This window comes from Nycticebus coucang, chromosome 19, assembly GCF_027406575.1.
Source record: "Nycticebus coucang isolate mNycCou1 chromosome 19, mNycCou1.pri, whole genome shotgun sequence".
NCBI lineage: Eukaryota > Metazoa > Chordata > Mammalia > Primates > Lorisidae > Nycticebus > Nycticebus coucang.
This window is the reverse complement of record NC_069798.1, coordinates 18,132,658-18,149,350: the sequence shown is the minus strand read 5'-3', so window position 1 is coordinate 18,149,350 and position 16,693 is coordinate 18,132,658. Positions and strand designations below refer to the sequence as shown.

General features: G+C 36.9%; 1 protein-coding gene across 1 annotated transcript in view; it reads right to left on the bottom strand.

The window, feature by feature from the left end:
- Nucleotides 1-16,693, bottom strand: part of TAF4B (TATA-box binding protein associated factor 4b) — a 121,304-nt gene that overhangs the window by 89,741 nt on the left and 14,870 nt on the right. The window contains exons 5-8 of the mRNA XM_053571933.1: nt 10,596-10,742; nt 10,364-10,486; nt 3,952-4,041; nt 406-1,038 (exon numbers count right to left, since the gene is read on the bottom strand). Coding sequence (XP_053427908.1) covers nt 406-1,038; nt 3,952-4,041; nt 10,364-10,486; nt 10,596-10,742 — 993 coding nt within the window. The remainder of the gene's footprint in view (nt 1-405; nt 1,039-3,951; nt 4,042-10,363; nt 10,487-10,595; nt 10,743-16,693) is intronic.

The window sequence follows — 16,693 nt, the reverse complement described above, 5'->3', positions numbered from 1 at the left end:
AAATATGATGTAATGTGCAATTCTTCATTAGATGTAAGATCAAAAATTTTTAAAAGCTCTAAAGAAACATCACCGGAGCTGGAGAAATACTATACCAAAATTAATTTCCCAGGTGTGACAAGTATGTTGTGGCTATGTAAAAAAATAAACACCCTTTAAGAGATGCATACACTGTACAATGTCACCATTTCTGCAACCAATTCTCAAATGGTTCAGCAAAAAATCATGTGTGTATATATGGATGTGAGTAGAAAGAGAGACAAAGAAAATGAGGTAAAAAATTAACAACTGACCAAACTGTATACCCTGTAAAGGTCTTGCCAACTGTTTACTAGTCCTGCCAGTCTTGTGAATGTTTAACAATTTCAAAATAAATAATTGAGGAAAAAACAAAACATTACTTACTAGCTGCTTGACTTTAACTGCCTGTTGAATGCCAGCTGTCTGTGAAAGGACAGGACCAGGCTGGGTAATTTTGACTTGGACTGGAGCGCTAATGACAGTCTTGTCTGATGTAGTCCCAGCAGAAGTAACAACAGGTTTCACAGATGGAAGACATATAGCTGCAGCTGAAGTTTCTCCAAAAGTTACTGTTGGAATGGCCACTGTTACTGCTGCTCCAGAGACAACTGGCTTTTCAGGTTGAAGTGAGACTGTTGTAACTGTATTTGGTACAGATGTCACAAGTGGTTTGGAAGTCTGAAGGAAAACAGTTCCAGCTGTTGTTTCTCCGGGTATAGCAGGTGGGCCCGGTACAGCAGCTGGGCCCACGGAATGAAGTGTCACAACTCCAGTCTTTGCTTCCCTTGGACCTGTGAGTGGATTCAGAGGTTGCACTGACACAGTTCTAGGTGTTGTCACTCCAGAAACAATGATGGGCTTTTCAGACTGGCTTGAGGAAAGTGTTGTCACCATAGGAGAAGTTGTTACTGTTGTAGTACAGGTAACAATTACTCCCTCACTAGAAGTCTGCTGAACACACTGCTGAATGAAGCTCTGAGAGTTAGGCACAAGTTGTCGTAAGGCAATCACACTTTTCTAGAAACAGGGAAGGGAAAAAACACTGATAACTAAATAAATCAGCTTTAATAAAACAAAATTTTATATTTCATATCTTTAACATAAAACCAAAAGTGTACAAAGTATCTGAATTGAAGACATCTGATATTACTTATTTAAATCCTATAAATATCCAAGATATAATAAACTTAAAGCCTAAACTGCTTTATTTTTCAATATGAAATTATGTCTTGTTATGAAACCTATTTTATATACTTTAATATCAATCTGGTAAAATAAAACACTGTGTCATACTTTTTGTAGTCACCTAAATCCCACAATAGAATATTAATAACTTCAGTAATTATAACTTTATTTACCCTACAGGAGAATCTAGGTCTTTTACTTTCAAACTCTACAAAGTCTTTGCATCTAAACAAAAGGAATACAGACAAAGTGAATTTTAAGATCTGAAAGAACTTCCTAGTTGAGCTGGATGTATTCTAACTAGATTTTAATTTAGTGTCTATCTTTGCATCCTGCTGAAAGAGTAAAGACAGTTTAAAAAACCAGTAGGTTCTGCCTTTTGATCCCCAGGGTTTTTGTTTGTTCTGTATAAGAAAAAAAGACACAAAAGTGGACAGATGGTAGATTATCTTCACAGGTGGTGAAGACTGCCTGCTAAAAGCTAGAAACAATGGAAGGACTCTCAAAAGAAAAATAAAATCACAGTCCCTACTTAAGAAGCAAATGAGAGCTCTTACTTCATTCCTTTACTTTATAAAAAGATTATTATCCGAAAAAAAAATTTTTAAATATGCATAAAACAGCAACAAAAGAAAGTAAAAAGCCAAAAATAATCCCTCATAATCCTTTTCCAAAATTTAAAAGTGGCAGGAAACAAACTGCTTTAGAAATACATGAATAAATGATTTAAGATTAAACAGAATATGTAATGAGGAAATTCTCAGAAAAACACAACTGGAAATGTTAAAGAGACAAACAATATTTAAGTTTATATCTGAATTCTCTCTTGCTCACCTGGCCAATGTTAAGCTTAAATGCTAAATCCCTCATTCCTATGAACATCCAATACCCCAGAAAGCTCTCAAGGATAAGGGGAAAAAATTTTCAAGAATAAAACCCATAAGGATATATGCCTAGAAAACAGATACCAAGTACAAATACCTCATGGTAATGTTTGATAACTTAAAGGTAGTGCTACCTAGTGAGTTAAAAGACCAAATTCTAGACTGGTGAAGTTTGATCAAAAGCTAGTCAATTTAGACTGAGCATGGTGGGTCATGCCTATAATCCCAGCACTTTGGGAGGCAAAGGTGGGAGGATAATTTAAACTCAGGAATGCTAAGTAAGCTAAGCACTTAGGCTGTGGTAAGGTAAGATCACAGCACTGTATTCCGGCCTGGACAACAGACTGACACGCTGACTCAAAAAGGAAGAGGAAGAAGAGGAACTATTTAGCCAATTAAAATGTTTTTCTCCTCTCTAAAATGGAAAACACTATACATATTACCTGGCACCTATTCTCAAAAAATTAATAGGAAAATTAAGTATAAACAATGCAAAGTAAATATAAAGTATTTAGCAATTTTCCTTCTTCTCCTGTGCACTATATCCAATGAGTACAAAACACAGATATATACTCAATAGAGTTATCTTTGAGAAGCACAACACCTATACAGCTTACAGAACTTTGCACTGAAAGAGACTAAAGAAAGAATTCTCTAAACATTCAACCAACAGGACCATCCAGGGGGGGCATGGTGGCTCACATCTATAATCCTAGCACTCCAGGAGGCTGAGGTAGGATGATCACTTGATCCCAAGACTTTGACGTTAGAATAAGCTATGATTATACTACTCCATTTTAGCTGGGTAACAGAGTAAAACTCTGTCTCAAGAGACTTCAGTGGAGAAAGTAACTGCAGAGGTGGCAGCTGTAACAACAAAACTAGTAGCATTAGAAGAGGAGCCTAAAGCTCTAGGACCCAATTCAGTCAATTCAGGTGACTGAATTGTTTTAATCTCATGATAAAACTTTCACAAATGAGGAGTTGCTTCTTATGGATCATCAAAGAAAGTAGTTTCTTGAGATGGAATCTACTCCTGCTGAAGATGCTGTGAACATTACTGAAATGACAGCAAAGGACTCAGAATATTATATAAACTTAGTTGATAAAGCAGTGGCAGGATTTGAAAGGATAGACTCTAATTTTTAAAAAAAGTTCTGTGGTTTTAAAATGCTAGCAAACAGCATCACATGCTACAGAGAAATCTTTTGTTCAAGGTTAAGAGTCAAATGACATGGCAAACTTCATTATTATCTTATTTTAAGAAAATGTCACAGCCACCCCACCCTTCAGCAACCATTACCCTGCTCAGTCTGCAGTCATCAATAAGGCAAGACATTTTGTCATCAAAATTAATTACTACTCACTGGAGGTTCAGATAATCATTAGCACTTTTTAGCAATAAAATATTTTTAACTAAGGTATGTACATTTTTTTTAGATATAATGCAATTATACACTTAATAGACTATAGTATAATGTAAACATAACCTTTACATGCACTGAGAAACCAAAAATATGTATAACTCGCTTTATTGGGATATTAACTTCATTGTTTTAGTCTGGAACCAAACTTGTAATATCTCTGTAATATGCCTGTATACACACACACACACACACACATTCCTGTACAACCATTAAACAACATAATCATTAAGTTCCCTTCATGAATAACATGTTACTTCTGTTTTTTTCCAAAGTGTTCAACTGAAAAGAACACTATTATAGCTTTCAAAAGCACCGACAGGTTTCTTCCACAGTTAGCATCATCACATTTAATTATCATATTGAAATACTCAGTTTTAAATTATTTTACAGTGATCTATCCCAAACTATTTCTTCTAAGTAACACATAATTCTACCTTAAGAAAAGGAACTAGGTGAGGCTGAGGTGAAGACTTCAGTTCAACATACAGTTTCTTAGTAAATTCTTCTGCTTCAATTTTTGCATCCTGAGGAATAAGAATAAAAACAACTCACTTTTAGGCCTACAGATATTTTAAAGGTGCAAAGTGTGAAATTCATGATGGAAGACACAGCAAGCTTTTTATTAGTAGTAAAGTCCATCATTAAATAGGCATTTTTTTCATGTCACTTGTGAAATGAGTAAACACAAATGATAAAGATGTTTATTCACACAGAATACAATGAAGGAATAATTTTTTAAAAATATCCCAGAACCAAAATGAAAAAAGAGTTGATTGGCAGAATAATGCTATATTGAAAGACACCTGAGTCTTAGAATAAGAAACACAAAATTGTTTGGTTTGGGACATTTGAAATTTGGGTTTTTGGTTTTTAATTTTTTTTTTGAGACAGAGTCTCACTTGGTCGCCCTCAGTAGAGTAGCGTGGCATCACAGCTCACAACCACCTCAAACTATTGGGTTCAGGTGATCCTCTTGCCTCAGCCCCCCGAGCAGCTGGGACCATAGGTGCCCACCACAATACCTAGCTATTTTTAGAGACAGGGGCTTGCTCTTGCTCAGGCTGCTCTTGAATTCCTATAGCTCAAGCAATCCACATGCCTCTGCCTCTCACAGGGCTAGGATTACAGGCGTGAGCCTGTTTTTTGAGGCTTTGTCTTTCATTTTTAAGTTACTTTAACCAAGCTAAAATTGTACTTATAGAATGACACTGAAGTCCACAATCGTAGTTCCAAACAACTGAGGAACTCTTACATAATACTTTATATTCTTAAATATTTCAGGGATCATAAGGTCTAAATTATTTTCACATTGATACTAAGATTTTGGCTAGGTGCAGTGGCTCACACCTATAATCCTAGCACTCTGGAGGCCAAGGTGGATGGACTGCCTGAGCTCAGGAGTTCGAGACAAGCCTGAGCAAGAGTGAGACCCCAGCTCTACATAAAATAGAAAAATAAATTAGCCAGGCATTGTGGCAGTCCTAGCTACTGGGGAGGCTGAGGCAGTAGTATCCCCAGAGCCCAAGAATTTGATGTTGCTTTGAGCTATGATGATGCCACAGCACTCTACCCAGGGCGATAGAATGAGGCTCTGTCTCAAAAAGGTACTAAGATTTTGAGGGAGCCTTTTTTTGCACTGTGCTAAGATTTGTGCAGGTGGACCAAAAGCAACAGTGAGTAAAACTGCTGGTAAAATAGTCAATTATTGGGCGGCGCCTGTGGCTCAGTGAGTAGGGTGCCGGCCCCATATGCTGAGGGTGGCGGGTTCAAACCCAGCCCCGGCCAAACTGCAACAACAACAACAAAAAAAATAGCCGGGCGTTGTGGCGGGCGCCTGTAGTCCCAGCGGGACGGGAGGCTGAGGCAAGAGAATCGCGTAAGCCCGAGAGTTAGAGGTTGCTGTGAGCCGTGTGACGCCACAGCACTCTACCTGAGGACGGTACAGTGAGACTCTGTCTCTACAAAAAAAAAAAAAAAAAATAGTCAATTATTAAGTGAAATATTCATCATACTCTACATTGCTATGTACTTGCAATTAAGACAAAATAGAACCAGTTCCTCCTTCCCCTCTCCTATCTACTTTCTTCCTTTCCTTCTGGTAAAAAAAGTCAGTAACAAAGTGAAATAGTCATCATACTGTACATGGCTATGTATTTGCAGTTTAGAAAAAATAGAGGCCAGGCATGGTGCCTCACACTTTTAATCCTAGCACTCTGAGAGGCCGAAGTGGGTGGACTGCTTGAGCTTTAGGAGTTCAAGACCAGCTTGAGCAGGAGCAAGACCTTGCCTCTAAAAATAGCCAGGTATCAGTAATGCCAACAGCTTGAGAGGCTGAAGCAAGAAGACAGCTTGAGCCCAAGAGTTTGAGGTTGTTGCGAGCTACCAAGGGTGATAAAGTGAAACTCTGTCTCAAAAAAACAAAAATAGAGCCAGTTCCTTCCTTCCCTTTCCTTCTCTCCCTTCCATCCCTCCTTCCTGCATTTATTTAGAGAGGAACTTGTCATTACCCAGACTGGAGTGTGATCAGAGCTCAGTGCAACCTCAAAATCCTGGGCTCAAGCACTCCCCCTGCCTCAGCCTCCTGAGTACCTCAAACTATAGGTGTCTGCCACCTTGTCCAGCTAGTTTTTCTGTTTTTAATAGAGATGAGATCTTACTATGTTGATCAGGCTGGTTTTGAACTCCTGGCTTTAAGCAATCTTCCTGCCTTGGCCTCCCAAAGTGCTGAGATTATAGGCATGAGCTATCACCTCTAGTCTGAGTCTGTTTTACTTTAAAATGTCCTTGATGAAATAGTAATAATTAATTTTACCAAATCTCAACTCTTTATAGACATCTTTTTAATATTGTGTATAACACAATGGTAACTACACATAAAGCATTTCTGCTGCAGACCCAAGTGAAGTGATCAAGGAAAAAGCACCAAGTCACTAGCTGAATTAGCTGTTTTGTTCATTTTTAGTACAAAGAATGATAAAGTAATTGTGGTTATTTAGACTTGGGTATCTAGTAGACATTGTCTCAAAAAGAAAAAAAAAAAACTAAGCCAGTTATGGCAAGGAAAACAACTGACTGTACCGCACTCAAGCCAAAATGAGACTTTTGGAAAATTTATAACCACTATTCTGAGCTTGATAGTTACCCAGTACTTAAAGAATTTTCTAATAGGATTATTGATAAAATTAATAAGCAAGTTATTTTGATATCTTAAATAACAAATTTGGAAACATTTGGAAGAGTCACATAACTCAGTGAACCAATACTTTCCAAATGGCTAATACGTACATTATAAAAGTCACACATGGATAAAAAGATTGATTCAGCGTGCAAAATAAACCAGTAGATTCTCAAGAATATCCATAACAATCTGGAAAAAAACTATTAAAATACTCACTGTTCCAATCACCTTTCTGAGCAAGACCCAGATATTCTTCAAATAATACCCCCAAAATAACACATTACAAAACATATTAAATGCAGAAGTAGATATGAGAATCTAGCTTTTTTCTATTAAGTCAAACATTAAAGAGATCTGCAAAAAATGTAAAGCAATCGATCCCACTCCTCTCACTCAATTTTATTGCTATTTTGGAAACTATACATTTTCATTTAAATGTTATTTGTGTTAACGTGTAATGTTATTTTTAAATAAATAAATAGAAATTTTAAAGATTTCTCAATTTCGAAACCTCAAAGCACTCAACCTAGACCTCCCATTCGATCCTGCAATCCCATAACTGGGCATCTACCCAGAAGGAAAAAAATCCTTTTATCATAAGGACACTTGTACTAGACTGTTTATTGCAGCTCAATTTACCATTGCCAAAATGTGGAAACAGCCTAAATGCCCACCAACCCAGGAATGGATTAACAAGCTGTGGTATATGTATACCATGGAATACTATTCAGCTATTAAAAAAAATGGAGACTTTACATCCTTCGTATTAACCTGGATGGAAGTGGAAGACATTATTCTTAGTAAAGCATCACAAAAATGGAGAAGCATGAATCCTATGTACTCAATCTTGATATGAGGACAATGAATGACAATTAAGTTTATGGGGGGGGGAAGCAGAAAGAGGGATGGAGGGAGGAGGGTGGGGCCTTAGTGTGTGTCACACTTTATGGGGGCAAGACATGATTGCAAGAGGGACTTTACCTAACAATTGCAATCAGTGTAACTGGCTTATTGTACCCTCAATGAATCCCCAACAATAAAAAAAAAATAAATAAAAATAAAATAAAAAAAAAAAAAAAAAAAGATTTCTCAATTTCTTTTTTTTTTTTTTTTTTTTTGAGATAGAATCTCACTCTGTTACCCCGGCAAGAGTGCTATGGCATCACAGCTCACAGCAACCTCAAATTCCTCAAGTGATCCTCTTGCCTCAGCCTCCTGAGTAGCTGGGACTACAAGTGACCACCACAACACCTGGCTAGTTTTTCTATTTTTAGTAGAGACAGAGCCTTGTTCTTGCTCAGGCTGGCTCAGTTTTAATTTCAACCCCATAAAAAAAAAATATATATATATGCCTTGTAGAGTCCTTAGTTTTTAAGAATAGAAAGAGGCTGGGCACAGTGGCCTAAGTCTATAACCCCAGGACTTTGGGAGGCTGAGGCAGAAGGACTGGCTCAGACCAGGGTTCTAGACCAACCTGGGCAATATGGTAAGATCCCATCTCTACAAAAAATTCAGAAAATAAAAAGAGTTAAGTTAAAAACTTATTTACATGGTTTATAATTTTAAATATCTAAAATAAGAATATTTTTTCAAATGAAAAACTAACCATTTCAAATGTGCTCTACTATGTCTAACATAGGTAACATAAAAATAGTAGTGAAGAAGGTATTTTAATACTTATTATACTTGTTTTCCACATACAATATTTGAAATATGTATGTTTTCTACTGGGAAAAAAATCAGATAATTTTTATATGAAAAATACATAAAAACTTCTAACTATATATAACCAGAAAAAATATGTAGGTTATAATTATTTAAAAAACCTAAAATTACATTTGTCTCTTATATCCTCAGCATGTGTTAACCATCTATTTGCTAACTTCCACCTGCACCCACTTTAGTGTACCTATTTTCCTTGCAAGAGGATGTAAAAAAACCAAGGAAATTTGACAGCTGAAAGTCACAGTACCTTAACACCTGCAGAAACCTCAAAGATCATTGCATTCATTCTGCTTGTCTTATAGATAAGGAAAGTGAGGCCTAAGGTTAACTAATTTTTGTGGGTGCCAAAGTTTGGTGTGTGGACATATAAGAAGTGAATTTCATCATCTGTTGATAGCCTGTCTTTCCAACATTTTGTAATTCTTTTTTTTTTTTTTTTTGAGACAGAATCTAACTCAGTTGCCCTGGGTTGAGTACCATGGCATCACAGTTCACAGCAACCTCAAGCTCTTAGGCTCAAGTGATCCTCTTGCCTCAGCCTCCCAAGTACCTAGAACTACAGGTTCCTAGCACAACTCCCGGCCAGTTTTTCTATTTTTATTATTTATTTATATTTATATATATATATTTTGAGACACAGCCTTAAGCTGTCACCCTAGGTAGAGTGCTGTGGCGTCACAACTCACAGCAACCTCCGACTCCTGGGCTTAAGCGATTCTCTTGCCTCAGCCTCCCAAGTAGCTGGGATTATAGGCGCCCGCCATAACACCCGGCTGTTTTTTGGTTGTAGTTGTCATAGTTGTTTGGTAGCTCCAGGCTGGATTTGAACCCGCCACCTATGGTTTATGTGGCTGGCATCTTAGCCACTTGAGCTACAGGCACTGAGCCAGTTTTTCTATTTTTAATATAGACGGCGTCCCACTCTTGCTCAGACTAGCCTGGAACTCCTGAGCTTAAGCAATCCACTTTTGCTAGGAATATAGGCATGAGCCAACAACATTTTGTAATTCTAATAACAATTTCCCATTGATAAAATTGTTCTCCAAGGCCCTGTTTAGGCTAATCTGACAGGGGTGTCCAACCTGTAGCCCATGGGCCACATGTAGATCATTTGAGGTCTGTTTTGCTTACTTGTGGTATTAGATATAGCAAAAATTATGCATAGACCATTTGAGTTTTTTTTCCTGCTCATAGCTTTTGTTACTTTTTATGTAATTAATGTGTGGCCCAAGACAACTCTTCTTCTTCCAATGTGTGGCATAAACAAAAAAGTTGGACACCACTGAAAAACAAGACTGGTATACAGAAAGAAATAATAAACTATCATATTGCATATCTTAAAAATATACAGTAAAAAATGAAGAATAAAAATTTTTTAAAAATACCTAGGGTGGTGCCTGTGGCTCAAAGGAGTAGGGTGCCAGCCCCATATGAAGGAGGTGGTGGGTTCAAACCTAGCCCTGGCCAAAAACTGAAAAAAAAAATAAATAAATAAAAAATACCTAAAAGATTTTTTTTTACTTGTCTTAAGATTTATAAGCTTTTCAAAGCTTCCAAGGAGTAAAAACTAAGTTTATCAAGAAGTATGCTTAAAACTCTGGGAGGCCAAAGCAGTGGATTGCTTGAGGTCAGGAGTTAGAGACCAGCCTGAGCAAGAGTGAGATTGTCTCTACTAAAAATAGAAAAATAAACCTAGCTGGGCATAGTACTGGGTGCCTGTAGTCTCAGCTATGGGAAAGCTGAGACATGAGATTGCTCAAGCCCAAGAGTTTGAGGTTGCTGAAAGCTATGACACCACACTCTACTAAGGGCAGCAGACTGAGACTCTGTCTCCAGAAAAAATGGAAATATACTTAAAATAAATTTCATTGAAATACATATATTTAAACGTCCTATTTAAAACATGTTCTATGGATTCTTACAGCACTTACAAGATGACTTACCAAAAGTTGTTCCACCAGCTTCTTCACATTCTGTCCCATTTCTGGGGACTGTGATCCGCTACATGCTAGTTTTATTAACATTGCAAGAAAGTTCTTACATTTCTTCACATTTTCTAGCATTGTCTACATAAGGATATATAAATGGAAACAAATACTCATAAATGTCAGTAAGCAAACAGTATTCAAGATTTGTAAGGAAATATATTTACATAAGGTGCAAATGAGAGCTTACTGGAGAAAGATCAGTCTGAGCAGCTGCTAAGTTCTCTGCTTTGAGATTGGGCTCATTTGAAGGGGTGGATGATACTCCCAAAGTTGAAGCCTTCAAGGTAGATACAGTATTCAAAGATTTTACAACATTGGTTGGCACAGCCACAGACTGAAATTAAAGGTAATATATATTTAGATATGTGTTCCTATGACACATTAGAGGGTGCCTCATTTCACACTTAAAAGATTACAGATTAATTTTGGCAACTTTGTTTTTATTTTATACCCTACCGGTCTAATGCAATGTAATATAGTTATAGGAACTGTTGGCACTAGAACAGTTGAGTTTAAATTTCACCTACCTAATGTTTTATTGCCACCTACAAAGTGTTGATTATAGGCAAATTACTTAATCCTACTAACCCTCTGATTCCTGTCTATAAAACATGAGGATAGTAATGTTACCTACTGTCCTGGGGTTGTTTGTGAAACAATGGCAAACATATACATCCTCAAAAAAATATTAATACCTCTCCAAAAGTATTTGAAATAGCAAATCTTTATATGAAACTATAGAATATCCTTTTTCTTAAGTATAAAGCAGAACAATATACTGATTATCTTATATTGAAGTAAACCGTTTTTATGTAGACCATTACAGTAAGCATAAGGAATATTACAAAATGTGATATCTTATGTTCACAATGAAAAAAATTTCAGTTGTTTCTTCCACCCTCTATCGAAATGAAGTGTGACTCTAGCACCATCTGCAGGAGAAAAAGCTTGATACAAGAAATCACAAGTCAGGTAGTAATTTAGAAAACCACACTGAAATAAAGCGATCTTATTTTAAAGACAAACATTAAAAGCTATAGGACATAAGAAAAGTTTAGGGGGCAGGGGTAAGACACTATTTACAATTCATACAGAAAATTGAACATCACATCATCACTTTCACTGAAATGCTTTCTGTTCTATAGTTACAAAGGTCAAGTTGCTATCACCTTCAAGAAAATTTCCTCCTGCAATAGTCAAGATAGGTGAGTTTGAAAATGCACCAAAATGTCCCACTTTAAAAATATTACAGCGTATATTGTATAAGAATGGTTAGAGGGTGAAAATAGTAAGAAAAATGAAAATACTGGAAACTGACAGGAGAGGAGAACACATGATAGCCCTCTGGAGGGTTTGGAATATATGGGCCTTCATTTTACTATTATTTTTTCAACTATGTAAATATTATGTATGTGTGCACATAGCCTTGTCTATACGTTTCATAATAAAACTGTATCATAATAAAAATATTAACTACCATAAGCTAACAAATTTCAAACAATGACCAGAAGGATACATTTTTTTGGAAAAATATGAAGTGACAAAATTGCCACAAGAAGATACAGAAACTGGAATAGACAAATTTAAAATGTGAAACAATAATCAAAGAGATCTCCCTTCCACAAATCTCCAGGCTCAGATACTTTCCATGTGATTTTTCTCAAAATTAGAAGCTGTCTAATTCATTTTGAGACATTCTGTAAGTTATATTTCAAAACTGAATATTAGAAGCCAAATCAAAGGCTCATTTGGCAAAAATTTGGTAAAATGTAAAATATACTGATTAATGGTGAAGACTAGAATTAATGATGAAATGTTGAGCAAAAGAGGTACAATTAAAAATTACATCTAGGGCAGTGCCTGTGGCTCAAAGGGGTAGGGCGCTAGCCCCATATGCCAGGGTGGCGGGTTCAAACCCAGCCCTAGCCAAAAATGGCCAAAAAAAAAATTACATCTAAATTAGTACAATTTTATTAATTACAGATAGAGCCTCAAAAGCAACAATGAAAATGAAGTCTCCTTTCTTTTCATAGCTTTAGTCCTTCTCTCCAGAGACCACCACAATGCAGTTCTTCTGAATCTTTCTGGAGGCTTTTTAATAAATGTTTGAGTAAATATGACCCTTTCTTCAGTGAGTCTATCTTATAACCAGTCATTATCTCTCTGGAATTTTAGGTGGTGGTTATGATTTCCTTTGAGGACTGATAGGGCAGATTCCCCAAGGGGGTACACTATTCTCCTCCCTTACGAAGCAAAACAAGATCCAATCAAATGGTGAATTTAGTTTAGTAAAAGTATCCTATTCTTTGTGAGTAGAGGGAGTATTTATGGCATTCTACTTTCTCTATCAATATTTTGTCCTGTCTCCAACACAAGAATCTGTCCATAATGTTTTCTAACACAGCTACTACCTGTATCTTACCAGATACATACACGTTCCATGCCAATCCCACCTCTCTAGAGGCAGAGAGAGATACATAATCCCAGTCTTACTCTATCTCCCCAATCCTGTTTCAGTGTTGCATGGAGCCTCTTAAACTCAATCATAACCGACTTTAACTATGTATCTAGACCAGACAATCGTACTTCCATGCTTTTCAAGACAGCATTGGCACTGACTAGACATATCTTAGGGACAGAAGATAAACAGGGTGGGTTAAATATGAAATAAATGGATGAAAATCATACAAAGAGCCATTAAAATGAATTGTATGCAAATTTAGCAGACAAAACTGCATTTCAAGGAGGGCCATTTTCCATACCTGTCTAAAAGTGCGCTTACTTAGGTCTATTTGTATTTAATTAGAAGTAGGAATTCTAAATCAAATCATTTGCACATTGGATTCTGATATAATAGGCTAACCTCCACCTTCATCTTCAAACACAACATAAAAGCAAACACAAAGATTTCAAACAAGTCCTTGTGTTATATTTACCAGATTTAGTCATGTTTCAAGTCATTTTAAATAATTACCAATATCTATTAATAGAAAATAATTTCAAAATTTGTTAATACGCACATTTGCCTTTACAGTCAATTAAGTACAAGGTATATTATCTTCTCTCATTTCCAAGTTCTAGCTTCTTATTTCCAAAACTGTCTAAAACTGAGATGCTTTACCATTCAAAGTGAACAGATATTAACTTCATTCTTTGATAATTTTTACTGCTCTAGACTATCACTAAGGAACAACCCAGTTTAAACATGTATCAATTGCTGGGTATAGTAGTGCACACCTCTAGGCTTAGCTACTGGGGAAGCTGATGTGGGAGGATCACTCAAGCCAAGGCTACAGTGAGCTATGACATGCCACTGCTCTGGAGCCTAGGCAACAGAGACCCCCATCTTAAAAGAAAAAAAAAAAATGCATCGATCTAAATTACAAAAATGAACATTCCAAATGGAAATATTAATGATAGACATGTTTATGGAAAAATAATTCAAGGAAGAAGCTAAGCAACCCAGATATAGCATTTTAAAATAATTATATGTACTAAATATTTTTAACATAATATGCAACTTCTTTATTAGTAACATATTAAATAACAAGACTGATACTGAAGCTAATAGCTACCATAATTACAATATGGTAATTAGCATGGACAAGATTTCAAGGTAACTATAACATGAAGAAATATAAAAATATGAATGATTTCTATTGTGACAGAGTCACATATACCTTTATACGCTAAAAAATATGGCTCCATGGTTTGGAACTTCATAGTTGAAAGAAATTCCAGGTTTCAGTCTGAGCTTAGTACAAGATTATTTATCTGAATTCACAGACTCCAGGTTTAGAATTCCCAGCTGTCCCTTTTATAAAAACTATAAATATAATTAGTGTTCAACAACTCTGATTACTAACTAAATGAAGACAAGATTTCATGTTCTAAAACTATTAAGACCTCTGTGATATTCAGAGCATAGAAACAGAACAGTGGTTGCAGCTGGCAGGGAAAGATTAAAGTCCATGGATGTGGAGAAATACTTTGAGAAGTAATGCCCCAAAAATTCACTTTACCACTAACCTGGCTCCCAGAAGGCCCCTAAAGAAGGATGAGTATAGTGGAGTTCCTTCCATTATCCCAACACAACATAAATTTCTCTCTGTATCCTGAAAACCCATAATCTATAAATGGGTACATCTTAAGTATCTAAGATTACATTGCTAAATATGTTCTCTCTGCAGTATTTTTTTTAACCATGGCATTGTATGTACTACATCTACATACATGGCCATGTATGTACATCTTTAAGAAATACAAACAATGAAAAAACTGATATACTCAAAATTGGTTATTTTGCTATTCTAAATTGGTTAAACCTCTTCATAAAACAATATGATGGAAGCTACCAATAGGCCTAAATTCATACTCTTTAGCCTAATAATCTACTTAGAATAATCCTAAGGAAAAAAAGTTTGAGATAATCAATACAGAAGTCATTAAGAACATAGTTCTCTCAGGTGGTGCCTGTGGCTCAGTGGGTAGTACATTGGCCTCATATACCGAGGGTAGTGGGTTTAAACACGATCCTGGCCAAACTGCAACAAAAAATAGCCGGGCATTGTGGCGGGTGCCTGTAGTCCCAGCTGCTCAGGAGGCTGAGGCAAGAGAATCGCCTAAGCCCAGAAGCTGGAGGTTGCTGTGAGCTGTGATGCCATAGCACTCTACTGAGGGCGATAAAGTGAGACTCTGTCTCAAAAACAAACAAAAAAACCATAAAAGAACATAGTTTGCAGAGTTAAAGAAACCTAAGTTCAAATACCCATTTTGCCACTTATTAGAAAGTTTCTTAATCTCTCCAAACCTATTTTTATTGTTTTATTATTATTGTTATTTTTTTTTTGAGATAGAGCCTCAAGCTGTTCCCCTGGGTAGAGGGCCATGGCATCACAGCTCACAACAACCTTCAACTCCTGGGCTCAAGCGATTCTCCTGCCTCTGCCTCCCAAGTAGCTGGGACTAGGCGCCCGCCACAACGCCCAGTTATTTTTTGGTTCCAGCCGTCATTGTTGCTTGGCGGGCCGGGCTGGATTCAAACCCACCATGTGGGTTATATGTGGCTGGCACCTTAGCCTCTTGAGCCACAGGCACTGAGCCCAAACCTATTTTTACATATAAAATGGAGATAATACTTCCTTACAGAGTAATTGTGGGGATGGAACCCTTAAGTGCCAAGCACATTAAATGCTCAATAAATGGTAGACATTATTAGAAAACACTATGTTTAAAATCATATTCACTGCTCATCTGTGAACTAATTTTATCTGTTAGAGGAAAAGAATATGAGCAGTATATGGTTAAATGAATTTTGGAATACCAAAAGAGGATTTGATCTACCAATATGAGATTCTATAAAGCATACTCCAAGACACACCTTCTTTATGGCAAAAGAAGGGCAACAGTTGTCCTAGGACTATAGGATCTACTGGTTGTACCTCACATGGCATGACCCAGAAGTTGCTGGCATAGCAAAGTATTAGAATAGTCTGCAGAAGGCATGAGTGAAGAGCAAACTCAGAGCTACTCTATAAGGATGCAATTCCATCTTAGAAGAGTCAGCATATAACCAAATCAAAAACTTCTGTATGAGGCCGAAGCAGGTGGATTGCCTGAGCTCATGGGTTCAAGATCAGCCTGAGCAAGAGCGACACACTGTCTCTAAAAATAGCTGGGCATTGAGGCAGACGCCTGTAGTCCCAGCTACTCAGGAGGCTGAGGCATGAGAATTGCTTACGCCCAAGAGTTTGAGGTTGCTGTGAACTATAACACCACAGCATTCTACCAAGGGTGACAAAGTAAGACTCTGTCTCAAAAACTAACAAAAAAAACACTTCTATATGATACACTACATCCCCAACAGGACAAATACACAGATCAAGAATCAAGGACAAGAAGTGTGAATGGCCCCACATACAGTCATTCACTGGGAGTCTTTGTGCTTCCCATTTCTGCCTACAGAGAATACACTTCCATCAGAGGACACAGCAAAAGGCCCTATAAACTAGACACTACAGCTGCCACCAGGACCATTCTGGTTCCTTATGTCCAGCAACCAGCAGGAAAGAGAGAAGTCATTATCTTGAGAGGAATAATTGACCCTGAAAACCTGGGGGAGGTACCACTGCTATCAGATTAATTCTGGAGGCAAAGAGGAATGAGTAATGTGTGGTAAATAGGTGATTTGTTTAAATGTCTCCTGTATTTCCTTGCCTAACTGTGATGATAAATGGACAAGTGCAGTAACCCCAGTCTCACAAAAGTATGGTGATCAGGACCTCA